This window comes from Marmota monax, unplaced genomic scaffold, assembly GCF_021218885.2.
Source record: "Marmota monax isolate L192 unplaced genomic scaffold, Marmota_monax_Labrador192_F-V1.1 WCK01_AAM20220418_F8-fsc00004, whole genome shotgun sequence".
Lineage (NCBI taxonomy): Eukaryota > Metazoa > Chordata > Mammalia > Rodentia > Sciuridae > Marmota > Marmota monax.
The window spans coordinates 30,562,662-30,588,432 of NW_026692881.1; the positions used below are offsets into that span (position 1 = coordinate 30,562,662).

Below are 25,771 nucleotides of genomic sequence, written 5' to 3' on the forward strand. Positions count from 1 at the left end.
GTCACTGCCTCCCCAGCGGTACCGCTCTTGGCCTCCAGGCCCCACATTCCCCCACAGCAGTTAGAGTGAACCAGCTTCTGTTTCTCCCAGCGGTCACGTCAAGCTATCATTGAGCTTCAAATTTGAAAGTGGGTAGGCTCTGAATTGTCTCTGGACCGCAGTGATGTGGTGAAAATGGAAGGAGTGACTGAATCAGAGAGCCCCACCGTGTAACCGAGGAAAAACCTAAACAAACCCCTAGCTTCTCTGGTGTTCAGTTACTTGCTTGTAAAAAATCACTAATGCTGGAGGTCACACCGCCCGGTAATATGTTATTAGGTTCCCACCTGGGGTGTGGGTTCTGAGGATGATGTTCACCTAGGTTACTTGAAGTTACTGAGACTGCTAAGGTGGAAAGCACCAGCTCTTTGCCTGGGCCCACACCTGAGGGTGACTAAGGTGGAGTGAAAATTCTGGTATCTCTGCATCTATGTGATACCTGTCTCCTTCGCCATCTTAACCTTTGGGTCAGACTATTTCTGCTCAACACTGCACAGACACTTTAGTCATTTAAGAAATGTTTGTCTGGACCTGGTAGGACAAGGCTACCTTATCCCAAACTTCCCGAGTCTCTCTCTTCCTCCTTCAAGGCTGAAGACACCAAGAAAAGAGTAAAAAAGATATTTTCAGGATTTACAGGGGCATCATGAGGAGCAGATTACCAACCACCAGGTTTTGTAACATCCCCTTCCTGACTACTATAGAAGGACTTGGAAGTGTCCAGTCACCAGTCTTTTCTGCTCCTGGCCCCCTGCCTCCCCGCTTGCGTGAGGATAGAAGGAGCTTGACATCTGGACTGAGTGAAGGTGGTCATTTTCAGACATCAGTCCACCATTTTACCACTGTGCTGTCATTCCAAATCATTTTCCTTGCCACAATGACTTCCCCATTCACTTTTCAAATGGTGAGCAAACTGACGTGGGTTCAGTAACAATGTCACAGGACAAGGTGAGGGCTCAGTAAGCCATGGTACGGAAGGTGATAAAGATGACAGTAGTGATAGAGTCACTCAGCACTCAGCACCTTGGAACCAAGCGCACCAACCAAGAGAGAGCAGAGTCCCAGGGTGAAGTCAGAGCTGCTGAATCCACACAGCCCTTTGCCAGTGTAAGCCAGCATCGGCCCTGAACCTACACCTGGGCAAGGGGTACCATATTGGCAAAAGAAGTCAACCAGTGCAATGTAGATTCTAGAAACACTTACACACCAGGTCTGCTCCTGCCACTTGCCAGGCACTGGGGACAGAGCTGAGGCCATCAACCCTGCCCTCAGGAGTATAAGAGGCAGGGAATTGTGCACCCAAATCAATAGCACCATACTGCTTTCTGGGCACAAAAAGCAAGGTATGTCCCCCAACAGGGTGCCCAGAGCGGGAAGGAGTAAAGGCTCCACAGAGGCAGTGGTTCCAGGGCCAGGCGTGAAGGAAGACATCCTCCAGAGTCTGCAGCCTGGGAGGACAGCGACGAGAAGTTCCTGGAGACCCGTACTCAGGACAAGTGGGGTCCTTGGTGAATGTGATGAAAAAGAATTTCAGCACACGCCACTGATGGGTTTATTTAGGAAAGCAGACACACTCAAGGAAGAATGTGGGTTACATCAAGGGAAAGACATCTTTTGGGGTAAAGTAAGAAATACACATTCAAGGGAGCATGCAGGCTACCTCCAAGGGGAGCGACAACTACCCCTTGGCATAGGGTGCTAGTATTTATAGAGGAACAGTAGTTAGGAACTGGACTAGAGGTGGAACCAGGGCAGAGCAATGCAATTTCACTCCAGTTGTTCTAGAACTTGGGCATTGCCTTAATGTTTCTTCTTGCAGGTCAAGGGTCGGGGTACAGGCCAAGGGCAAGGGCTAAGGACATAGGCTGCATTGCTCACCAATGCTTGTTTTGCATTTCAAAGGTTCATGGGAGTTTCCTGAATTCCAAAGGCTCCTGGATATCTCTTTGAGCCTCAGTATACCTTTCCTTTTCTGTATCCCCTAATTTGTATCTCAGGAAGACAGCCAGGAGGAGGCAGCCCCTATAGATATCCATGCAGGAGGGCATAAGGACCATCTGAGGTGGGCAAATGGTACCCAGAAAGAATGGAGGGGTTGTGGCCGGTTGCCCCCAGGGTGACAGCCCTGCCCCCTGGTCAAGGACTGCCTGTCTCAGCTTGCTCACCAGACTAACAGGTATGAATGATGATTTGGGTAAAAGGCTTTAAAATAGGGAGGAAGCTGAGAAGAGTGGGCAACTATAAAGGGACGAAGCCAGTTGAGAAGGCTCCCCAAGATGTGGGCCATGCCATGCAGCCTAGACATTGCCCTGAGCCTCAGGGTGACCCGAGGTGATCTGGGTTCCAACCACAGGTATGGAGGTCGCCATGTGCTCCAGGGGTAGAAGAAACAGCCAAAGGGACCTCAAGCTGGAACAGAGCCAGGCCTCTGCCCTCTCCTCCCCCTCCTTTCCTGGAACATGTGTCCCTGTACCACACATACACCTGGAGAAAACCCCAGCGAGGCCAGAACAGCAGGTTCCAAGATGGCCACATGGGCCTTGACCACTAGTCAGCATGGTGATCGAGCACCCACTTCCCGGCACCACTGGGAAGACCAAACTCAGCCCCATAGATCCATGCTCCAACATGCTGACCTAGGGAGGCGGGAAGGCTGGGACTCTCTGTGGTCACTCTGGAGTAGACCTGCCATTTTGCTGTGGCCCTGGACAAATATGGTAGAGTCTCCCAAGAACCACTTCCAAGAAGCCCCTCCTCACACTTTAATTAGAGCCTACTTCCTGCGGAGACTTTCATCCTGATCAAGTAATTGGACTTTAATAATTTTGGAACTCACTCGCTATGTGCTCACTGTCCCTGGTCTGCCGAGGGTCTTCTCTGGATGGCTTGTTCTTGCTACTCTCTCCCTCTTTAAACTTTGTGAATCGGAGAGACGTTCTCTTTGTATGTCAATAAGCTGTGGGGTTCGTGAAATCATGCTTTGATCATCTCTTTCTGTCCACCATGCGTAGCACAGATTACTCTTCAGTGTATTAACATAAAGCCCAGATTTCTCAGGCCTCTCTGTTCCAGAGGGTGCAGTGCATGGTTGCTTGGCCCTGTGGTGGCACAGCACATCATGGCAGGAGCAGTGGCAGAGGAGGCCTGTTCACCTCATAGAGACCTGGAAGTGAAAAAGAGAATCAGAAAGGGGCCAGGGTCCCAACATCCCCTTCACAGGCACATCCCAGTGAGCTCACTTCTTCCCACTGGGCCCCAGTTCCTACAGGTTCCTCACCCTCCTAACAGTGCCACAAGCTGGACACCAAACCTTCAACACATGGGCCTCTGGGGGACATTTAAGAGCCACATTATAGAGAGCACAGAAGGACACCAACACACTGCAGCCACGGGAAAATGGACAGGCCTGAGCAGCCCCCGTGAGAATCACGCATCCGAAGACTGCGGGGAGCCACCGACAGCATTAAAACTGAGGAGGACCTTAGGAGGTCAGGAAATGCAGTGGCCCAGGAGCAGGACACGCAGGGCCTAGAGCCAGGTGCTGCCAGCCAAACAAGGGCAAGGGCAGCAGGAATGAAGGGAGGGGACAGATGTGGGACAAGTGCAGGACAAGTGTGTTTAAACGGGCCTTCAGATGCAAGAGAAGGAGGCCCCAAGTCACCCCAGCCCTGGGCAGCTGCTGTGCCAACTGGCAGGGCTCACCAGCTGGCCCTGCTGCCTGTCGGCCATGTGGTTGGCAAGTGAGTTTTCCCACAGGTGCTGGCCTTCACTTCCTTCCCACTGTGGCTGAGCTGACCCTGCCAAGGGCACGCAAGAGGGGGCCAATGAGTGTCCCTAGGACTAGCTGGCCTGCCTTGAGCCACCCTGTGGAAGAAGCCAGGCAGCCTCTGGACTGTCCCAGAGCCCCCAGTATGTCTTCCACCCACCACTGGTGACTGTGGCAGGGGTTCCCAGCCCACTTTGGAGGTAGCTGGGTACAGAAACCATGTTCCTAAATCAGCTTAGAGTCCATCCATTGCACAAGTCAGCAGATTGAGACGTGAGAGGAGAGCCGTAGCCCACTGGGAGGTCATGGAGTCCTGAGATCAAGGTCAGGCTCTTCCATGCCCCCTGTACTAAGCCTCTTCACCTTTCTGGGCCTCTGGGTTTCCAGCTGTAAAATGGGAATAAGCCAAGATCTCCATTTTTGAGCATTTTCCAAGGAGTACGGATCTGATGGATGCCATCTTTCTGAGGTCCAGTTTTGCATCACCAACACCTAGTTCCTTTCCCATGCTCAGCTCTCTCCATGGGCCCCCATACCTGTTCTTGAGATTATGCTCTCCAGATATATTTGTTCAGCCCACTTCGCATTACCTTGAGCACCAGGGCCTCTTGGGTGATTTCTTTTCCTCTTTAAAAGTGGTTTTTAAAGGATGTGCTCCTTGGGGATGATTTTCTTGAATCAAAGGGTGGCATCCTACAGCTTCCAATATTTCCTGCTGGATCCGAGATTTGGAAATGACCTTAAGTAGATTACCCAAGTGAACACATGCTTGAGGCTTGATTTTTACCAAGACAAAATGTCACTCAAGTGAGGCAGGAACCTCACTCTGCATCAGCAAAGCTCTATTCTATTTTTTAGTGAGTCCAGCCTTGGACAGTGCTTTCTTAGTGGAATAGACCTGCCTCGTGAGTCCTTCAAGAGCAGGGTGATGATGACCTGCCACTGGCATTCAGAACAGAGGTGGTGACCCAGAAATAAAAAGAAACACTTCTACCCTAAAGGAATGAACTGTAATCTCCTCCTTCTGTCTAATTCTGCCCTGAGTGGTGTCGACCAGATAAAGCATCTCTAGTCCCAGAGGAGAAGCTTTCTCTGGATTTCTTGATGAATCTATGGCAAGAACCGGCAAGCATGCATGACAGAGAACTTGCAGATTTTCTGAAAGCACTTAACTAAACCTTTGCAAAAGCCACAATCAAGTCACAGAATGGACTGACTGCTGTGAGGATGGGTGAGCACACCAAACATCAAACAACTAATCCAATAAATACCAATAATACAAATAATCCTAATAAAGACGAAGTCCTCAGTAGAAATAGGGTACAGAATCAGGAAAGTGAGGTGCCCAAGCCCTAGCTAATCCCCCCAAATAGACCACAGGATCATCTGCTCTCAGGTCATGTCATACAGGGGATCATCAAAAGGGCTGCTTACAGAGGGGTAGACAGAGCTAAGAACCCGATAAGTAAGGTGATGCTGCATCAGGAGACAGCTCCTTCTTCCTTGGGGCCTGAAGCATGAAGGAAGGGTGCAGTGATGGATCTGAGAAGATCTGGGGCTAAGGACTGTAGCACTTGTGAAGGCTGCAGCCCCGGGAGAGAAGTAGAGAAGCAGCCCAAACAGCACAGAGGGCGGGAGCACAGCACGGGTAAGAACTCCACCTTCTTCCTGCTCCTATCTGCTGAGTGGCCAGCGTCTCCTATTGGCTGAACCCTCCCATAAGGACAAAGCCAAGTCACCCAGGGAGGCAGTGACAGAGGCAGCCTCAGGCAAATGGGAGATACCAGCTCACCCATCCATGGAGTCTCATCTCTCCACTCTTATAGCCAGCAATATTTAGTGATCACCTACAATATGCCAGTGCTGTGGGCTCTGGCAACATGGCAATGACTATGCAGGCCTGACCCTGCCGCCAGGCAAAGATCTAAATAAATAATCATGGAAATAAAATTATTATTTGATATTTTTGGAAGAAGAAACAATATACAAAGAGACAGGCAACTTCCAAGGGGCTACCTGAGTTTCCTGAGCAAGGGAAGGACACACAGGTGTGGCTGGGAAGGAGGCCGATCCTGATAACACTGCACCCTGAAGGCCACAGTGAGGAAGTGGCATGTTTTCCCAAAGCTACAGGCAGTCCCAGGTACCATGATAAGGGCCTAAGTTCATTCTTCCCAATTGGCCATGCCAATTCCCTCCATAGGGTCCCTAATGTCAAGCCTTAGGCCTGACCTCCTCCCCTGCTGCTGAACACCTCCAGGGAAGCAGGTGGCATTCACTGAGGCTCAGGTGACCCCATGCAGGTTTCCTCATCACTCTATCAGTTCCTGGAGCCTTGGTTTCCTTAAGCCCATTGGAGAGAGGGTTTATTCCTTGGCTTCCACCAGCTCCCCATCGTTGGGTGCAGCCTCATAATTCTGAGAAGGAGGTTTCTCACATATGCATGCAGACAGGCCTGTACTCACCCACTCACACATATGTTCTATACTTGAAACCCTCAGGAAATTGCTGGCAATCTCTGTACTTCTGAGACTGATTAAAGGGCAGCTAGGGAATGTGGAGCACCCAGCCCACAGCTGCTTGTGGAGACGGCACTGTGTAAGCGCCCTGGAAAACTATTCAGCAGCATCTGCTAAAGCCAATGAGTGCATGTGCACCCCACGGCCCTTATAATTTCCCCGGGTATAAGCCCAAGAGTCTTGAGAGCATGGGTTCCTAAAAACCTGTACTAGACTAAAATGAGGCCTAGTGGTATCATTCATAAGAGCTCCAAACTGGAAAGAACCCACGTGTCCACAAACAGTAGAATAGATACATACATTGCAATCTCTTTCTCCAAGAATTCCAAGAATTACTCCAAGTATTTTACAGACATATATTGGTTCTGCATAGCAATAAAGAATGAACCAGCTACTGATACGTGTAACAACATGGATGAATCTCAAAAATGTTTTGTGTGAACAAAAGCAAAGCTCTCAAGAGCACATGAGTTATCTCCAATTTACATAAAATTTGAGAACATGCAAAATTAGGGATAGGAAACAGATTACATATGGTGACAGAGCTGATGGTAGAAGAGTCATGACAGGAACTTCTGGCTATGGAAATCTTGATCTGGGGCATGTGCATATATTGTCAACATGCATTGAACTGTACTTAGTTTGAAACTTTAAGATCTATGCACTTCCCTGTATCTGCAATAAATGCCAGTTTAAATTGTGGCAGTGCGGCACCTGGCTATTCACCCAGGCTTTCCTCTTAAGAGTGAGGGAAAGAAAACACCTCCACTTCTAATCTCCAGGTCAAAGTGCAACCGGGGCAATTCGCAAGCCCTTTTAAAATAGACTATATTATTCCTAGCAAGGCAGTGTGTGAATAGCATTCGTTTTGTCCCTGTGAACATCGGTTTTCAGGGCTGTCCTCATTTTACAGACTCTGTCTAGGCTCACTGGGACCAGAGGGCTGCTCGTCACCCACCCTGTCCCTCAAGTAGCCGAGGTGCGTGTCTTCACAGATATACACTCCTGCTCAACAGTGAGTCCTCAGACTTCACCCTTTCACAGTCTGTCAACAGCAACAGGGAAGCGAGAGGAGTTTGGGGTCTCTGTTGTCTGAAGAAATTTGGTCAAGAAGCCCCCACAGCCTGATGTTCCCCTGTTATCATTTTGGAACAATCTTTTGGCAACTGAACTTGTAAAATCAGATTAATAGGGTCCTTTACCATCCCCAAAGTCGGTTTTGCTCTCCTCCAATCCTACTTCATGACCAGCCCCTCTCCCGGGTTAAGCTGGCTCTATGTGTTTATGATAACTAAGGTTCAAAGCGCCCACGTGAGCCCTATCTACCCTGCCCTGGCCTTTCCCCAGAGGAGTCCAAAGGATAAAGCCTGGTTATAAAAAGCCATGGCCAACCTGCTGGCCTGGGTAGAAGTCACTGTGAAGCCTGCAGGGTAAGTCACACTGCCACATGGGCAGGTGGCAAGTGGGAATGAGTAGCATGGGCTGCCAGGGGATGGGCCCCAGAGGGTGAAGCTGCTGCTGGGGAGGACCCTGAGTCTGGAGTCCCAGGGCAGCACCACCTGACTCCCTCTGCCTTGGGAGGCCTCGGCCTCGGTTTCCCCACGCCAAAGGAAGAGCCTGTGCAGCCCCAGCCACGGAGTTTCTTTCTACTCATTCACCATCGTGGGCACATCTAGGGTTCCTGCCCTGTCTGGGCTCTTCCCTGCCAGCCTTGCACCCGTGCCCATGGGCGTTGAGTGTGTCTGTGTTCTCCCATGCAGATGCTGCCCTCCTGGACCCTCGGCCTTCTCCTGCTGGCTACTGTCAGAGGTGAGGATGCTGTCACCATCCCTCTGGCCTGTGCTAGGTATCATGGAGATGCTGAGATGAGCACCTCTGGGCTACAGAGCTCATAGGCCCTTGGTAAATACTTGATGTTAGACGATACCCGATGTGGAAAAGGCCAGCTGGGCTCTTCCTGCACGAGACAGTTTGAAGGCCACTGGTTGTAGACTCGTGATTCCCCAGCCTGTCTGATGATGAGGGTCCCACTCCAGAACCCTCTGAACAAGAATCTCAGAAGGAGGGCCCAGGGATGTGACATACATATTCATCCAGAGCGCCTGGAGACACTGACTTCTCAAATGAAGATCAACCTTAGCCAGCCCTGGGACCCATCCTGGAGTCTCCCCGGATGGACATGACATTGCTCCTTCCCAGAACCTCATGAGTGTCCTGTTTGTGGCTCTTCCTACCCCAGGGAAAGAGGTCTGCTATGAACCCTTTGGCTGCTTTTCCAATGATGAACCTTGGGCAGGGACTCTTCAGCGGCCTTTAAAGATATTTCCCTGGTCTCCAGAAGACATTGACACCCGTTTTCTTCTGCACACAAATGAAAATCCGGACAACTACCAAGTAAGAGTGGGGGTGGAATGACATCATGGGGGAGGGAGGTTGGGGCCCCACACGGTCACGTGGATTTCTAGAGCACAATTCAATTCACTGCCCTGGAACTTTCCAGAGGCTACTGCACCCCTAATGTTAGACCTAGAGCCATCTCGACTGTAGAGATCATGAATCCCAGAGTATCTGATGAAATCATGTGAAATCATGAAGCCTAACCTAGAAACATACTCCTTCACACACACACCGCTGCATAGATCTGCGGGGCCACCCAGCAGGAGCACCCTGTTCCCTGGGAGGAAGAGTGTGTGAGCAGCATCTGCAGAGAAGCCACGTGTATCCCAGAAAAATGGGCAGTGGAGGGATAGAAGCCCCTTAGGTTTGGATGTAAGAGGGTATAAATCCTTCCTGAGGAGCAAGAAGACAATCAGAAAGGGGACGATTAACCACAAAAGAGAAAAAGTGACATCCCTGGAGCAAACTGTAGTGCCATAAGGTCTGCCAGGTGGAAGCAGGACAGGCTTGTTCCAGGTGGTCAGAAGGGACCAGGCGACAGTTTCAAGGAAGACATTGCTAAGAATTCATGCAGTTCACAGCTCTAGTCCCCGATAGAGTTTAGAGAACAGGTGTCTGTCTCTAGGTCCCTGAGGTCATTATTGTGGGATTCCACACCACAAATTCCCCACTTGGTGCCCTCAGCCTGGAATCTGTTTAGACGTGGTTGTTGTGTCACTTTGATTATGTGATCCTTCTGGTGTCTGGTCCTGGTGACTGGTGGAAGTGGGCCTGGTAAGAAAATAGAAAGAAAAAAAAAAGTAAGAACTCGAACTTTCTGAATTCTAGCCATAATCCCAGGTCAGGAACTCTTTCTAGTCCCATCTGGGTGTCATGGGAGTTGTGTCTGTGATCTTGGACTCTCCAGGACTGGCTGTAGCAGTCTTGGGCACACAGGTGTCTTTCTTAAGTCTTGTGGTTCCACTGAGCTCCGTTGCCCTCAAGCCTTGTGCTTATGGCCAGGATCCTTCACTTTTCTCATCCAGGGACCTCTTTGGCCACTGGGGGAAGACTAAGAACCCCTTCTCAGGACAATATTTCTAAATACATAAAATATATTGGATTACAGAGGAAATAGTTATGTTGAAAAGGACTTATCAAAACATTTAAAAATATATAAATATGGGTAGTATATATGGTATATGCTGCTTTTTTATTTCGCTAAATAACAAGATCTACGGGTTGATTTATTAACTATTATAATAGTGAGTCCAAATGACACTTGGGGATATATGAAACAACTTTCATGTGCTATAAAAATGTCTGTGACTTCAGTTGGGGACAGAGTCACAGGTGCTGCTAATTCCACTGTGGTTTGTTGCTTGGCCTCATGAGTCACAGAAATGTTAGATTTGGGTTCAAGGTTCATGAAAATAGAAAAAAAAAAAAGGTAAGAACTCGAACTTTCTGAATTCTAGCCAAAATCCCAGGTCAGGAACTCTTTCTAGTCACATCTGGGTATCATGGGAATTGTGTCTGTGATCTTGGACTCTCCAGGACTGGCTGTAGCAGTCCCACAGCTTGGGAGGACTTATTGTTTGAATTCATCTTTTCTACTTTTCCAGCTGATCACTGCTGACCCAGATACCATTGATGCTTCAAATTTCCGACTGGACCGCAAGACACGATTCATTATCCACGGTTTCATAGACAAGGGGGAGGAGAACTGGCTGCCGGACACGTGCAGGGTAAGGGCCCCCCTTCCTCACCTGGCCACTTCCTGGTGAGACCAGTACCTGTACACACATTCAAACTCTGTACCCCTGATGCCCCTGAAACGAGGAAAAGAAATACTCCAGAGAGAGAGGGATCCTTCTAAAAACACCCAGGAAAACATGGTTATCTGGGTATTCATTGCCAACTTCTCATTATCCATCAATTTCTAGTCTATGAACCCTTCTGCGGCTGAAGAAACCCAGAGTCCAATCAAGAAGTCTCAGAGTGAAGGCTACACAACCACCCACGAGTCAAGTAGCCCATGCTGTGTCTTTGATGGTTGATGTAAAACCCAAGATGACATTTTAAAAAATGATTAAATTTGACCTCTAAAACACTGCTATCCCATAGAATGTTCTGTGATAACAGACATGTTCTATAGTTGTGAGGTCCACATCAAGAGCCACTTCCTACTTGTGGTATTGAGCACTCCATATGTGGCAAGGCCAACAAGGAACTGAGTTGTAAATTTTATTGGGTAGTAGTTTACTTGTACTTGATCTAGGAAGTGACCTTCTGGACCTGGCTGTGGCAATAGCCATCTGAAAAATATTAAACAAGACACTTGCCCATTTCAGGCCTCAGTGTCCACATATGTTAAGCAGGGTGAGTGTGCCCAGTTCATAATGCTGCCCTGTGAGTCAACTTAGGACACAACCAACCGGTAGGAGGAATGTTAATATCTGACATCAACCTGGTACTTGATGGACCTGGATTCATATCTCTGGGGTGTGCAACTTGGAACTGTTGATAAATTGGTCAGAGTCTCTCTCTCTTTCTCTCTCCTCTCATCTTCTCCAGAAAATGTTTCAAGTGGAGGAGGTGAACTGCATCTGTGTGGATTGGAGGAGAGGGTCCCGCACCACATACACACAAGCGGTCCACAACACTCGGGTCGTGGCGGCGGAGATCGCTTACTTAGTACAAGTGCTTTCGGTAAAACCCTGTCTGGGAGGGTCCCGGGGTGGGACAGAAAGGGGGTCGGGAAGCACTCCACTGTACCCAAGGCAGCTGGGGACCCGCAGATAGGGGCTGCAAGAGAAGTGGCCCAGGTTCTCAGTCTCTTCCTGAAATCTGGCCGCCCCCTTCCTTCCTTGCTGTTTGTCCTAAAGACGCAGCACTCATCATTTCCTGGCGGCGGAGTCTGGGAAAACTAATATCTTCCAACCTCAGTTTCCCCTTTCGAAATACCCCCTTCCTGAAAGGCTATTCTGGGAATTGGAGAGCAGCCTGGGCTGCCCAGCAGTTCCAGCCTCGGGGAAGATGAGTCTTCCTGCTCCTGCAGCCCGCGGGCAAGGCCCTTTACACCTGCCCTGCGGCCGCTTCTGCAGGAATCCGAGAGCCGGTTCCCACCCCCTGGCGCCCGCCACCGGGCCAGGGACCCTGTTCTGCAGTGGGCGCTGGTGGTAGCCGGCGGCCAGGGGCGGCTGCAGTTGGCGCGGCGGCCGCTGGTCAGCACTGTTGCCGCATGCACCGTCCGCCTGCGGGACTCAGGCTCCCTGGCTGCGGCCCCCGGCTGTCGCGCTGCCCCAGGCCGCGACCTCCAGTGGCAGGTCATTCTTTCCCAGTTCTGAGCTGGGTCTTATCACCACCCGCCCGCCACCCTGGCAGGGACCTGAGTCCCCTGCAGGATCCACGCGTCCTCACGCGGTCCTGGGGTCCCCTGACGCGCTCTCCCTCCGCAGACGCAGCTGGACTACAGCCCCGAGGACGTGCATCTCATCGGTCACAGCCTGGGCGCGCACATAGCCGCGGAGGCGGGCAGGAGGCTGGGGGGCCAAGTAGGCCGGATCACAGGTAGGAGTCATGTGGAACGACCTGGGTCCCAAGACCCAGGGTGTGGGCAGCGGGCAGCGAGCAGCGAGCAGCAGAAACCTGGATCCCAGGCGCTTCTCTTGGTGATGGTCACCCTTACTGGTCCTCCACTAGCCAACTCTTTTTAAGTGATGCCGCGGACTTAAATTTTAAAATGATCGTCCGTGTATCAGAAAACAGATGACTGAAAATTAAAATGAATTTGTAAAACAAGAAAAATGTAAATAGTACATTAAACCAATGATTCCGGGGTTATTATTGCTAGAGTATGACAAAGTTGGGGGAAAAATTTGAGATGATTTTTTAAAAAAATATTCGTTGGTTCCACAAACAGTCCTTGAATATTTTTGCTGTGTTTGGCACAGTCAGGAAATGAAAGTTGGTAGCTGAGACTTGCCACATAGGAAGTGCTTAGTAAAGAATGAATGAGTGAGTGAGTGAGTGAGTGGACCACTACCTAGAATAAATCTACCGAGAAAGATAGACACTGACAACTATTTATTTTGGGCAGCCAAATTAGTGTGTAACTCGGGCTGTCAGTTTGATTCAACATTAGATGAGTGCCCCATTGCTCAAGGCACTGTGTGAGGCATTGAGGGAATTATGGCAGGGTGTTAGTTAATAGTTATACAGAATTTTTCAGGTTACAAAATCCTTTCCTTTATACGTTTTCCCCGGGGGTTTCACAATAACCCTATAAGACAGATGTCCTTATTCCCACCTTCTGGATGAGGACAGACATTCCACCTTTAAAAGAACCAGGGCAAGAATATAGGTCACTGTGTGCCACACTTCTCCCACCCCCACCCTGGACTTCTCTTTGAATATGGACTGGGCACAGCCCCTGCTTCAGGAAAACCACATTCCGGTTCAGGAAGCAGAAAACTAAGCAGGCAAATAAAATTCAAAGCAAAATTAACAAGTTCAAAATAATACAGTGGCTAGAATGGTCTGAGAAAGGAGAGGGTGAGTTTTCCATGAGACCGTGGTGTTGGAGCTGAGTTTCAGAGCAGAAAGGTTTAAATGAAGGAAGAATGTGGGGAAGGGCACACAGAACTGGGGACAGCATGAGAAAAGGCACAAACGCTTATAAGTGTGGGGTTTCAGGGACTGGAAATAATTGGGTGAGGCCAGGGAACACACAGTCTCAGAGCAATGGCCAAATGGTAACGTGTGTGGGGAAAACAGGAAAAGAGAAATGGGGACCACAAGGGACCCACCCAGCCCTCATAGAGCCAGGCACTGGAGAATTCCAGTTGTTCTTCAACAGGCAGTGTCCCCATTCCTGGCCTTTCTGCTCCAGCCTCTCTTTCCCAAGCAGACCAGGAGCTATAGACCCAGTCCCTTGATTGATAGCCACTGGGTTTTTGCCCAGACTCCTCACGCCCAGTTGGTGGGTACAAGGTGTAGATCCTGGTCTTTGTCAGAGTACAGCCTGTCCACCTTCTCCTTTTCAGGGCTGGACCCAGCAGAGCCATGTTTCCAGGGCACACCTGAGGAGGTTCGGCTGGACCCATCAGACGCCATGTTTGTGGATGTGATTCACACGGATATTGCTCCCATAGTCCCTTTCCTAGGTGAGTTCCTCAGTCTTAGTTCCTGGTGACCAGCACTATGACTGAAGACATTGAGTCCAAGCAGTTCCCACCCCCAATACACACACAAACTTTTCAAAATAGTTAACTCAATCTTGAACCATGTCCTTTCCCAATCTACCAAGATCCACAATGGAAATTGTGTTATAATTGACACTTGATCTATACCTATAAAACGCAAAATTAATTTTTGAAATTTTTTTCTTTTCTCAAAGCTTGGTTATGGCTTGTTTTATTGGAGACTAACTGTGTCTTTGTTTAATTCTTCTAAAATCAGCATATTTTTCCAATATTTTTATATAACCATTCATTACACTTGCCAATATAGGGTGTGTTTTTAATGGTGGTGAAGATGATGATGATCATGACGACGATGATATCATCACTTAACTAATATTTACCATGGGCTGCACTGGATGTCTTATAGTATTAGCTCATTAATTATATAATACCCAAAGTGTAGATATTATCACTATTTCACAACTGAGGAACTGAGGAACTGAGGATCAATAAGATTAAGTAATTGCCCAAGATTAAAAGTCGTGTAAGTAGAAGTAGGCTTTGATCACAGGTCTTCGTGCCCCTGAAGCACAGCGTCTCATCATTGTACCTCGGCTCTCAAGAGAACAATATACTGTTATGTGGTCTCAATAAAGCACTTTAATGTAGAAACCAAATTTTTAAAATAAATAAAGAAATACAACTTGTACCTGATATGTGCCTATTGGTGCTTAATGGTATCAGGGAATATTGGTATTGTCCAGGGCCTCCCCAAGGCAGACAGACAGATACACATACAAATGTATGTGTGCACACTCCCCCAGAGCCCACCTCCCTGCTCATCTCACTTCCTGTTCTCTCTCTTCCTTCCCCATCCTGCCAAGCTCCCATCTCTCAGATCTTTCTGCAGAGCTGGAGGTAGTGGTAGCTCTGCTGAGGAGAGAATTTACCAGAAGGCTTTCACTCTTGTTAGAATGAGTTGAACATCTCACTTTGGCCATGATCTAACTTTTATACCACTAACCTCCCTGTTCACCTCTGCTTCAAATGTTTCAGGTTTTGGAATGAGCCAAAAGGTGGGCCATCTGGATTTCTTTCCAAATGGAGGAAGGCAAATGCCTGGATGTCAGAAAAATATCCTTTCAACCATCGTTGATATAGATGGTCTATGGGAAGGTATGTAAATGAAAGCAGCAACTGCTATATTGGGGTGAAGGCAGAATATGTGGGTCTGGCCACCATGATGCTGAATTTGCCGCCATTGTGGAATGATCGCTCTGTGCCAGGTGCTTTCACAATAATGCCAAGAGAAACTTAATCGGAGTAACCCCATTTTACAGATGCAGAAACTAGGAATCAGAAAAGTTACCTAGCTTGTCCCAAGCCACCCTATATTTAAACCCATTTTCTAACTGCAAAGCTTTGCTTTCATCCAGCCTGTGGCCCTTCCCCCAGCTGTCAGGATGCTGGGACAATAGCTGGATGGGCACGCTGGCAAATACTCCACTCTGGCTTTGGCCACTGATCCTACCTTCTGCACTTGCTTCTGGAAAAACCACAGAGCATAAGCAAAGATCTGGAAGCCTTGACTTTCATGTTTGAGGTTATCAGGTCCTAAGCATAGAAGCAGATGAGATGATAAAAGGAGGAGGGATGTCCTCTGTGGGTTTAGGCCGTGGGGCAGGGCAGGGTAGGCCAGAGGTCTGGGGGACCCCTGGTGGATCCTGGCAATCTCCTGTGTTCATCTAGGAGAGCAGAATCCCTACCCCTGACATTAGATGACCTCTCGTGTCCTGACCTTTGGCTATTCCTCTTGCGCCTTTCCAGAGACCAGGCTTTACTTTTCTCCCTGAAAGAGGAGGCTTTATTTTATTTTATTTTTGTCTTTATTTGTCTGAACTAGAAGTTCCCCACAGCTAAGAACTATTTCTCAGGCACCCCAGATACTCCAGTACCTTGTTCAGGGCCCAGGCCAAAGAGGGCACTGTACACACTCTGTTAAATGGCCTTGGGTGGCATTTTAATATTCCATGTGCTTAATGTCAAAGAGCAGAGTCAATAAAGCAACATCCAGCCTCGCCTGGCAAATCAGAGGAGCTTTTGAGCTCTCAGCTCCGCACCAGGTAACTGTTAGGAAGACCCCTGAAGGAACCCTAGAGTCACAATAATAGCTGCCCCCTCCCAGAAATGACGAGCAGGGCACACATAATAGGAAGGAGCCCAGGTTTAATTAAAGAGGCAATTTAGAGTGAACAAGCCCATGAGTGCTAGAGTGTGCTTCTATTGTGTGGAGCTCAAGTCGCCCAGGCGCTGGGCCCTGGGAACAATTAAATCCACTTTCTCCTCTATTATGGGTCCCTGGGCAGCAATTTTGGATGAAAGAAACAGTTAAGTTTAAAGCAGGCTCTGTTGTCTGTTGAGGAGCGCTGGCCTTGGCACTGGGCACTGGGGACTGGCTGGCTCGGCTGGAGGGCGCTGGGCAGTGGGTGCAGCAGGGCTGGGACCTGCAAGAACGAAGCCACCCTGGCTCAAAGGGGATGTGTCTTCCAAGGAGTGGCGCCTAAAGCCCACCAGACCCCCGAGAATGGTCCCCAGGTGTGTCCATGGTCACTGCGGAGTGCTCTGTGGGAAGTTTTATACTAAGTAGCTGGAGAAATGAAAAAATCAATTTTCCAAACAAGATGAGTTTGTTTGCTTGTTTTTAAAGGTGGTAAATAAAATGCCATGAAAGAATGGCAGGGTGCTCAGCATAGTGAAGACGAGGGGTGGCTTAGCCTGAGCAATTAGACACAGAAAAGGTGGGCTCAAGGGAAAGGTCAGGTGTGGTCCAGTGTCCTCACATGGGGCCCCACATGCCACAGCGGTGTGGATGGCCTTCATGGGGACTGTGGTTACAATGGGAATGCTCTGTAATCAGTGAAGCATGGAAAGGTTTTTGTGTAAAACTCAAGATTCTTGTGAAAAATCAGAAGACCAAGCAATCAGGTCTTTAACTTGTAACAACTGGCTGGGCTACGTGGCTCCTCTGAAAGCTGTTATCTTCTGTATTTCTTTCTCTCTCTCTCTCTCTCTCTCTCTCTCTCTCTCTCTCTCTCTTCCCCATCTTTTTCTCTCTTTATATATAAATATACATACTGTTTCTATGTCTCTTCCTCTCTCTGTCTCTGAATTTTTCTGCCCTCTCTGTCTCTGCCTGCCCACCCCCACCTGGCCCCAGCTTCCTCATTTATGTTATATTCCAGCCCCTGGAGCACTGGACAAACGTGCCTGTTAGGACTTGTCACTCATCAACACTTGCCTGGTCCTGAGTAACCCTCCTAATATGTCCCAAAGTGCTGAGGCGTGCCCCACCCATCCATGCAACGTGGAGGCACAAGGTGTGCAGTGGAATGGTCCACGCTTCAAAAGCAAAAGGCCTCCTCCAGCTCTCTGGCCTCTGCTTTCTCAGGAACCTGCAACTTTGCAGCTTGCAACCACCTACGAAGCTACAAGTATTATGGAAGCAGCATCCTCAACCCTGACGGCTTCCTGGGCTACCCCTGTGCTTCCTATGACGAGTTCCAGAAGGTAGGCACCCAGGGCTAGGAAGATGCTGTGGCTCTGGCGTTGGTTTCACCCCTGTGACTTAGAACAGAACAAGGAGATACATGTAACTCCGCCCTCATGGGCGGGAGTAATGGAAATACCCAAGCTTCCAAAGCCTTTGTCCTATGGGGCAGGGCAGGCTGCAGGGCAGAAGTACAGCTGGCCATGCTGGGTCCTCCCGGGGCCCCCAGCTTTTCATTTAAGACAATCTCCAATCTGCACAGAATTGAAGAAGAGCACAGGAAGACTGTTACACCTGTCACCTAGACGCACCAATTGCTAATGCTCTGTGTGCGTGTGCGTGTGCGTGTGTGTGTGTGTGTGTGTGTGTTCTTTGTTCCTGAATGATGGGTAAATAAATTGAAGATATTCGGACACTTTGCTCATACAAGTGTCAGCATTCATCTACTAAGAGCATCATCATCCTCCTAGAGAACAATATTCAAGAAATTTAATTTGATACACAATTTCTACTATATAACCCATTTTAAACTTCTTCAGGTATCTAAACAATGTCCTCCAGAGCTGTACCTGCCTTCTTCCCTCCCTCCCTCCCTCTCTCTTTCCTTGCTTCCCTTCCTCCCTGTCTTTCTCCTTTCTCACTTCCTCCCCTTCCTCAGTCTTTCTTTTCCTTCCTTTTCTTGCCTCTCCTTTATTGCTTTGTCTCTGTAGACTCCTTTAATCGGGAGCAGTTTCCCATTTTTCCTGGTCTTCTGGGATGTGGACAGTCATGATAACTCCAACCCAGGTATTTGATAAAATATTGCCGCAGTCCAGCTGCAGCAAAATAACCGGGGGATGAAGAACAACTTGTGTATGTTGATACAGCAGGAGACGGAGCCGTTTATTGCAGGACAGGAGCAGTATTTATACATTCCACACAGCTTATCTAATTAGCATAAACTAAATACATCAGTCAACCAATCAGGAATCTCCACACTTAATGGCTCGCTTTTGTTACTTCTCAAACCACTCCCTCTGGCATTTTGCCAGGCACCATCCAGACTTGTTTACGAACTCTAACATTCCCCTGGCAAAATGCCAGGTGTTATTTTGACTTGTTTACAGACTCTAACAAAATATCACACTCTGAAATTGTTTGATTATTTCTTTGTGATTCAACAGGCGATATTAGGTCCTTCTCAGTGAATCACAATCAGAGGCACTGCTTAACCGAACTTTGTTTGATGACGTCAATTTTGATTAGTTGGTTAAGGTAGTGTCTTCCAGATTTCTGTATTATTAAAATACTATTTCCCTTAAATAATTTATAGGAGATATTGTTTCCCAACAATAAAACCAGCAGAACTTTTGGGTTCCTATGGAAGATCTGCACCTGAATCAATTACTATCTTGCAGGATGCAAAACTCTGATACTTTAAAATATTTTCTTCTCAAAGATAAAAATAAAATGTGCTTAAAGTTAGATCTTTTTTTTCCTTTCAAAACAAATTTTGATCTTGGCATACTGAGATGCACTATGACCAAAAGGACCTCATGTCTGATCCCCAAGTTTGGGGAATGTTCTGAGAGCAGCCCTGGTGGGCTATGGGGTCTTCTGTAACTATTTCATGCTTCCCAAATCATGAAGTAGCTCTGCACACCATGAATTTTGGGTGCAATATGAGGGCAAAGAACAGAGGCTGGTGGTGCTGTGCCATAAAGTGCTCATGTGATTTGAAGGCCTAGTTAATGAGCTCCTGGGAAGCACCACACGGGGATGAATCAGTCTGGAGAAATAACTCTTGTTAAAAAATGAAAATGGGCATGGGTCTTTGCTTCCTCTTTTCATCTGAAATAACTTGCTGTCTTTCCCATTGACTTCTCCCTCAAGGATCGACTTGCATTTTCCCTTTCAGACTTTAATGTCACTACTTCTCATGTATGGCTCATCTTGAAGCAATGCTCTAGGATTCCAAGGTGCCCTGCTGGGTGCTATACAGGCCTAGCTCAGTTCTATGCATAGTCCTGAGGACGGATGCATGGATGCATGGGAACGTGGGAGCCTGGGTAGAAAGATGCCTGCTTGCATGGATTAGTGGGAGAGAAGAGTGGATGGCCACCTGGAAGCATAGAAGGATGAATGAGAGGATGGGTAGGACGTGGATAGGTATAGGTATCAATAATTATAAGAGGAGATAGTAATAGATGAGAAAATGGATTCATGGATAGAGTGAATGAGGCAAAAACCTACTACTAACAGGCAATGTTTTTCCCATTAGGATGGCTGTTTCCCTTGTCCATCTGGAGGATGTCCCAAAATGGGGCACTATGCTGACCAATTTAAGGGGAAAACCAGCGCTGTGGAACAAACTTTTTTTCTGAATACAGGAGATAGTGGTAATTTTACCCGTAAGTTTCCATTTTCCTCAGTTAAAAATTCTTGCAAAAAAATTTAAAAAGGTGTACCAGCCATATTAGTCATGGTAGCAACTGAAAGAAACCATCTTTCCCATTGACTCTCCCTCAAGGATCGACTTGCATTCCCCCTTTCAGATTGAAAGCTGAATGCTATAATGTAAAGACAGGAGAATGGCACTTGTCTTGCATCTCATGCTCACCCCCTTAACAATAATCCCGAACAGCTGCCGAGCACAATGTGGTGAGTGACTCTGGCTAGTCACCACGTCCACCATGCATGTGGCAGGAAGGCTGCATCCATTAACAAAAGAAGCAGTCACCATGAGACAGTGTCATTTTAAGTCAAGAAGTCACTGCAGTGACAACTGTCAAACTAGTCTCCTACACACACACACACACACACACACACACACACTGTTTTGGTGGTGATTGTTGTTTGCTCAGCTTCTCATTAAAAAGGAATAAGATGGTAAAAACATCAAGATTAATTTTGTAAAAGTAATATCATATTATGCCTGAAAAGAAAAACCTTATTTTCCAAGGGAGTTTTAAATTCAAAATAATAATATAGCACTTTATAAAACACTTTTTATATGGAGTATTTCATGCAATCCTATATTTTCCATAAAGGATACTAGCTTGGCAGTATCTATAAAGTCCTACGTGCATATACCTTTAGCCCAAACACCTGATTCTCAGAATGTACCACAGTGCATAAGAATTGTTCAAAGGAGTTTACTGTAGCATTGTATAAAAAAAAAAAGATTGAGGGGAAATTCTAAATGTCCACAAATTGAAAAATAACAAATTGCTATAGATTGTTGCTATAGCTATTGAGAAAAAGGATATAGTTCTACGTACTGACAAGAGAAAGCCTCTAAGGCCTATGAAGTGAAAAAGCAAGTGGCAAAACAGCATGGAATCCAACGTCTCAGTCAGTTCAGGTTGCTACCACAGAATATCACAGACTGGATGGTTTAGAAACAATGGAAATTAATTTCTCACAGTCCTGGAGGCTGGAAGTCTGAGATGGTCCTGCCAGTATGGTCAGGTTCTGGTGCACAGTGCCAGCTTCTTGTCTTCTCCCCCATGGTGGAAAGGAGGCGAGTGAACCTTCTGGAATCCTTTTTATAAGGGCACTAATCACATTCATGAGGGCCCCACCATCCTGATCAAATTATCTCCCAAAGGCCTTCTCTCCTAATACTATCATGTCAGGTGTTAGGGTTTCATATGGATTTTAGGGGACATAACCATTGAGTCCATTGCCTCATGAGTCAGGTGCAGTGACAGGTTGGTTTCCCTTCATTCCTGAGGGCATGTGCTTTCTTGTGCTAAACTCTAATGCTTTCTGCCTTCTGGGTCTCCACACCCCAACTAGAATCGGAATTCCTGGACCCCAATTCCACCAAAGGAAACCAAGGTGGGCCCCTTCCCTCACTCCTGAGGAATTCAGGGCTTGATGGATTCATTTGCTTCTGTTGGATCATTGTTTCAATAAGATAAGTTTATTGAGCTGATTGTATTTCTTTGGACAGGTTGGAGATATAAGGTATCAGTCACACTATCTGGACAAAAGAAAGTGAGCGGGCACATCAGGATTGCTCTATATGGAAGTAAGGGAAACTCAGAACAACATGAGGTGTTCAAGTAAGTTATAGTAAAGTGAAATGGTCATACTTTTCATAATAGATTGTGCATAAAAGTTGGGAATAAACTGATGTATAAACCCAAGTATCTATACTATAGAACCATTGAATTCTAGATCATCAGAGCTGGAAGAAAGTCTTTGCATATACCTCAATCCCATTATGTTCCATATGAGAATAGTGAGGCCCAGAGAGAGGAGATTCACTATTTAAAATAAATCATGTGCTAACCTTTGCTGGAATGTCAATCACCTGACTTGAAGTTTTCCTGGGGTTAGATCCATCTGTGTGACAACTCTTCCTTCTCGAACACATGCTCTATCCCCCACACACAGGTATACATGAAGCCTGGGGACACCTGCTTGTTGCTGTGGTGGCCTTGGCTCTTGGATTATACTGGATACATAAGGACCTTAGTAAATAGGTGTTGAACACATGCATAACCTATGTGGTGAAATCAGCTTCTGTTTTTGCACTAACTTTTAAAACTCAGCATGTGAGTTAAACTTCTTTGACAACTTTCTATGCTACGTATGACGTGTTGACAGTGTCTAGCTGAATCACATGCATCTTTAAACAAAAGACACTACATCAGCTGTTCTGTAGCAAACTTATAGATTATGTCTCCAAATATTTTACTTCTCTCTAGGGACAAACTAAAATAATGGAAACTTGAAATCCAATTTTTTAAAAAGTGCATATTGCAAAAACGTGTGTTTGGGGGCAAACCCAGGATATGCATGAAGTCATCTTGTTTGCAGAAAACCAATGACAGCAACTATTATTTGGAGGAATAATAGATTTATCTTGTCCTGTGTATTCATACATCCAGCTGATAAAACATTTTATCTTTGTATTTTCCAGGGGATCCCTCAAACCAGATGCAATCCACATGCGTGACATTGATGTGAAGCTCAATGTTGGAGAAATCCAGAAGGTTAAGTTCCTCTGGTACAACAACGTGATAAATCTCTTCCGGCCCACACTAGGAGCTTCCCGAATCACGGTGCAAAGTGGTGAAGATGGCACTGAGTGTGTATCTTTTATTCCATCCAAGTCTGGTTATTTCTTTTTAAGTATCACTCTGTCTCTGCAATCTACCCATCTATCCAATCACCCATCTACCCATCTTTGTATGTATCTACCTGAATTTGTCTATATGTGCCTCTGTATTTTTCTGTACATCCACTTAGTCAGTTACCATCTACCCAGAATCCAGCCATCCCTTCACCTTTCCATCCATCCATCCATTAATCTATCCATCTGTTCATCTCAACTCTCCAGCTCTCCATCTGACTTACTTCAAAAAATCAAATACACTTTGCTTAGGCAATATTCAATTTGGCAGGAGCAAGACACTGGTGTTAAGGCATAGTTTCAAGAAATAGGCAAATAGTAGACTGATTCTTCTTAAACAATAAGGAGAACATCCTGGAAATACTTGGAGGGAGTCTCTGGTTATTTTCAGTTGGTCCGGTTGTTAATGTACATTTATTTGTTTGGAGACGATGGTGTGGGAGGGATGTGAACTGTGCTGGGAATCTGGCTCACAGAGGCGAGCTTTGTCATTCTGAAGGAATAGAATCGTACTTGGCAGGAGTTGGGAGAGGGCATAACTGCTTGGAAAATATAGAAAGAAGGGCACCTCAAAAGGGGATAATCCAGAAACAATGGGCTGGTGAGTCTGAGGGACATGTCAATGTCACTCCTCAATTGCTCTCCTTTTAAGATGAAGAAAGAGAGATTTGGAGAGTAAAGTAGCTTATCCAAGGTCACAACAGAAAAGCTAAGGCTAAATATTGGACTTCAAAATATTTTCCAAAACACATCAAGACCTTGCTCAGCAGCGTGGTTTAACTTTGCTGACTGCAGAACTGGCAATAGTCCCGGTCCCTCGGTGTGTTGTTGGAAAGCTCACACGTGACAGTTGGTGTGTTACTTTGGTGTGTCACTACCTCGTGTCCTTAAGTGCAGAACATAAGTTTGATTCATGACAAGGACCAGGACATGGGTCTTCTGATGCCATCAGTGCTCTTTCCACTGAGCCCATCGGCTCACACAGCCAGAGGGGAGCTGAGGAGTTCATGATGCCTGGCCTTGTCATGCACTGTGAAGAGATCTGGAGGTCACTGTAGTTAGGTGGGGTGGCATCGTCAAGTACAGTATAATCACACACTGGACCTCCCAAACACCCCAGCCCTCACTTCACATGAGGCTCCCTCACCACAGAGACACCCTGAGGCTGAGCCCTGAGGGAGGGCTGGCTTGGCCACATCATTCTCCTTTAGCCAAAGACTCCTACCAGGGAAAGAGTAGGTTGAAAGTGCCCTGCTCCTAGTGGCTTTTGGTGATCTCCATCCTGACCATATTCCATTGCCCCAAACTCGAGAATCTTCCTTAATATTTTTTTTTTGAGAGAGAGAGAGAGAGAGAGAGAGAGAGAGAATTTTTTTAATATTTATTTTTAGTTTTCGGCGGACACAACATCTTTCTTTGTATGTGGTGCTGAGGATCGAACCTGGGCCGCACGCATGCCAGGCGAGCACGCTACCGCTTGAGCCACATCCCCAGCCCAAACATTTTTTTTTTTAGAAAGAGAGAGAGATTCTTTTTTGTATATGGACACAACACAATGCCTTTTTTTTTTTTTAATGTGGTGCTGAGAATCGAACCGAGGTCCAGCCCGTGCTAGGCAAGCGCTCTACCGCTGAGCCACAATCCCAGCCCTTCCCTAATATTTTTTAAAACCAATATCACTGAGATATGATTTCCATACCATTAAATTCATCCATTCAAAGTGCACTAGTCAGTGACTTTTAGTATATTCAGAGTTGTACCTTCATTACCACTGTCAATTTTAGGACATTTCCACACCCCCTCAAAGAAACCCATGCCCTGAGCCAACATCCCTCAGTCTGCACATCCTTCTTCCAGGCCCTAGATTTCCAATAAGCTGCTTTCTGTCCCTGTGGATTTTCCTATTCTGGACATTATGTTTAAATGCCTTTGTGATCGACTTCTGTCACTTAGCATGCTGTGTTCAAGGTTCATCTAGGTACATGTATCAGCACCTCATTCTTTCTTAGCACCAAATAATATTCTAGTGTATGGATATGGAACATTTTATTTGTCCATTTATCAGCTGGTGGACATTTGGATTGTTTCTACTTTGGAAGGATCATGGATAATCTGCCACGAATATTCACATAGGAGTTCTTGTGGAGCTGTATTTTCGTTCTCTTGGGGATAGACCTAGATGTGCTGTCTGTGGGTCCAACAACAACTCTTTTTAAAGGGATGGCCAGACGGCCATGTTTTACATCCTCAGCAGCAGTGTATAGAGGACCCTCTATGAGCTTGACAGGGAAAGTCCCGTCCAGGCTGGTGGCTGGGTCACTGCTGGCCCCTGGAACTTGTTGCCAGGCCAAAGCAGCAGGCTCAGTGACAGAAGTTGGTTTGATATGACTGGTTCACTTCCGGGATGTTGAAAGCCCACAGGAAAGGAAAATGTTCATCGAGCAGGTTTTTGTTGTCAGAATCACTTGGATTCTGCCTGGTGCTGCAACGCTGTCCAGCCAGAGGGAGCTGCATCTGGGGCCAGCTAAGTGCAGCATCACCAGCCAGACAGCCTCATGCCGTGACCGTTTCCCTCCACAGGTATAATTTCTGCAGCAGCGACACTGTGCGAGAAGACGTCTTACAATCTCTTTACCCTTGCTAAAAGCACGATATGGCTCCTGTCCCTTCATGGTAATAAATTCTCTAATGCACATCGTCTCAGGCTGAGTATTGGTTTGACATTCTTCACGTTCTGGGGTCACAGTTTGGAAACAATTACTAGGACTGGAACCAAGCTCACCACAGGCAACAAGGGTCTGGAACTTCCTACCCACCCACCTTGTTATCTGTCTTCCAGGACACGGGTGCAGCCTGTGCTAATGCATTTTATTCCCTTAAACTGTGAAATGTTCCTGTTTGGAAAGGACATTGTTGTTCCCAAGTTACCCATCTAGTTTTTAACAACCTGTGGGTGGGGTATAGACCCTGTGGCCTGTGTAACTCCAAACTATAATGATTCAAATTAAAGTCCACCTGTGACATTAAGGAAGAGGGCCTTAAAAAAAGTTAATATCCACACACATCATTCACGATGCAGAAGAGTATTCTTATGAAAGATATCTTTGACCACCCTTCCCTTCAAGTATCTCAGTTCTTCCCAGAGACAACTTAAAGGGTTTTTTTCCAGAAATATTCTCCATCTACATCACACGTCTTTGTCATCACCCACCC

At 47.0% G+C, this 25,771-nt stretch overlaps 1 protein-coding gene across 1 annotated transcript; it reads left to right on the forward strand.

Moving 5' to 3' along the window:
- Positions 1-7,676: 7,676 nt before the first annotated feature.
- Positions 7,677-25,258, forward strand: LOC124096554 (pancreatic lipase-related protein 2-like). Its single transcript, XM_046450508.2, has 13 exons — positions 7,677-7,754; positions 8,085-8,133; positions 8,564-8,718; positions 10,326-10,448; positions 11,278-11,412; positions 12,162-12,273; positions 13,749-13,868; positions 14,943-15,062; positions 17,335-17,453; positions 19,694-19,823; positions 21,371-21,482; positions 22,346-22,513; positions 25,139-25,258. Exons 2-13 carry the CDS (start codon positions 8,085-8,087, stop codon positions 25,200-25,202), a joined length of 1,407 nt encoding a protein of 468 aa, XP_046306464.1. The 5' UTR covers positions 7,677-7,754; the 3' UTR covers positions 25,203-25,258.
- Positions 25,259-25,771: the final 513 nt, after the last annotated feature.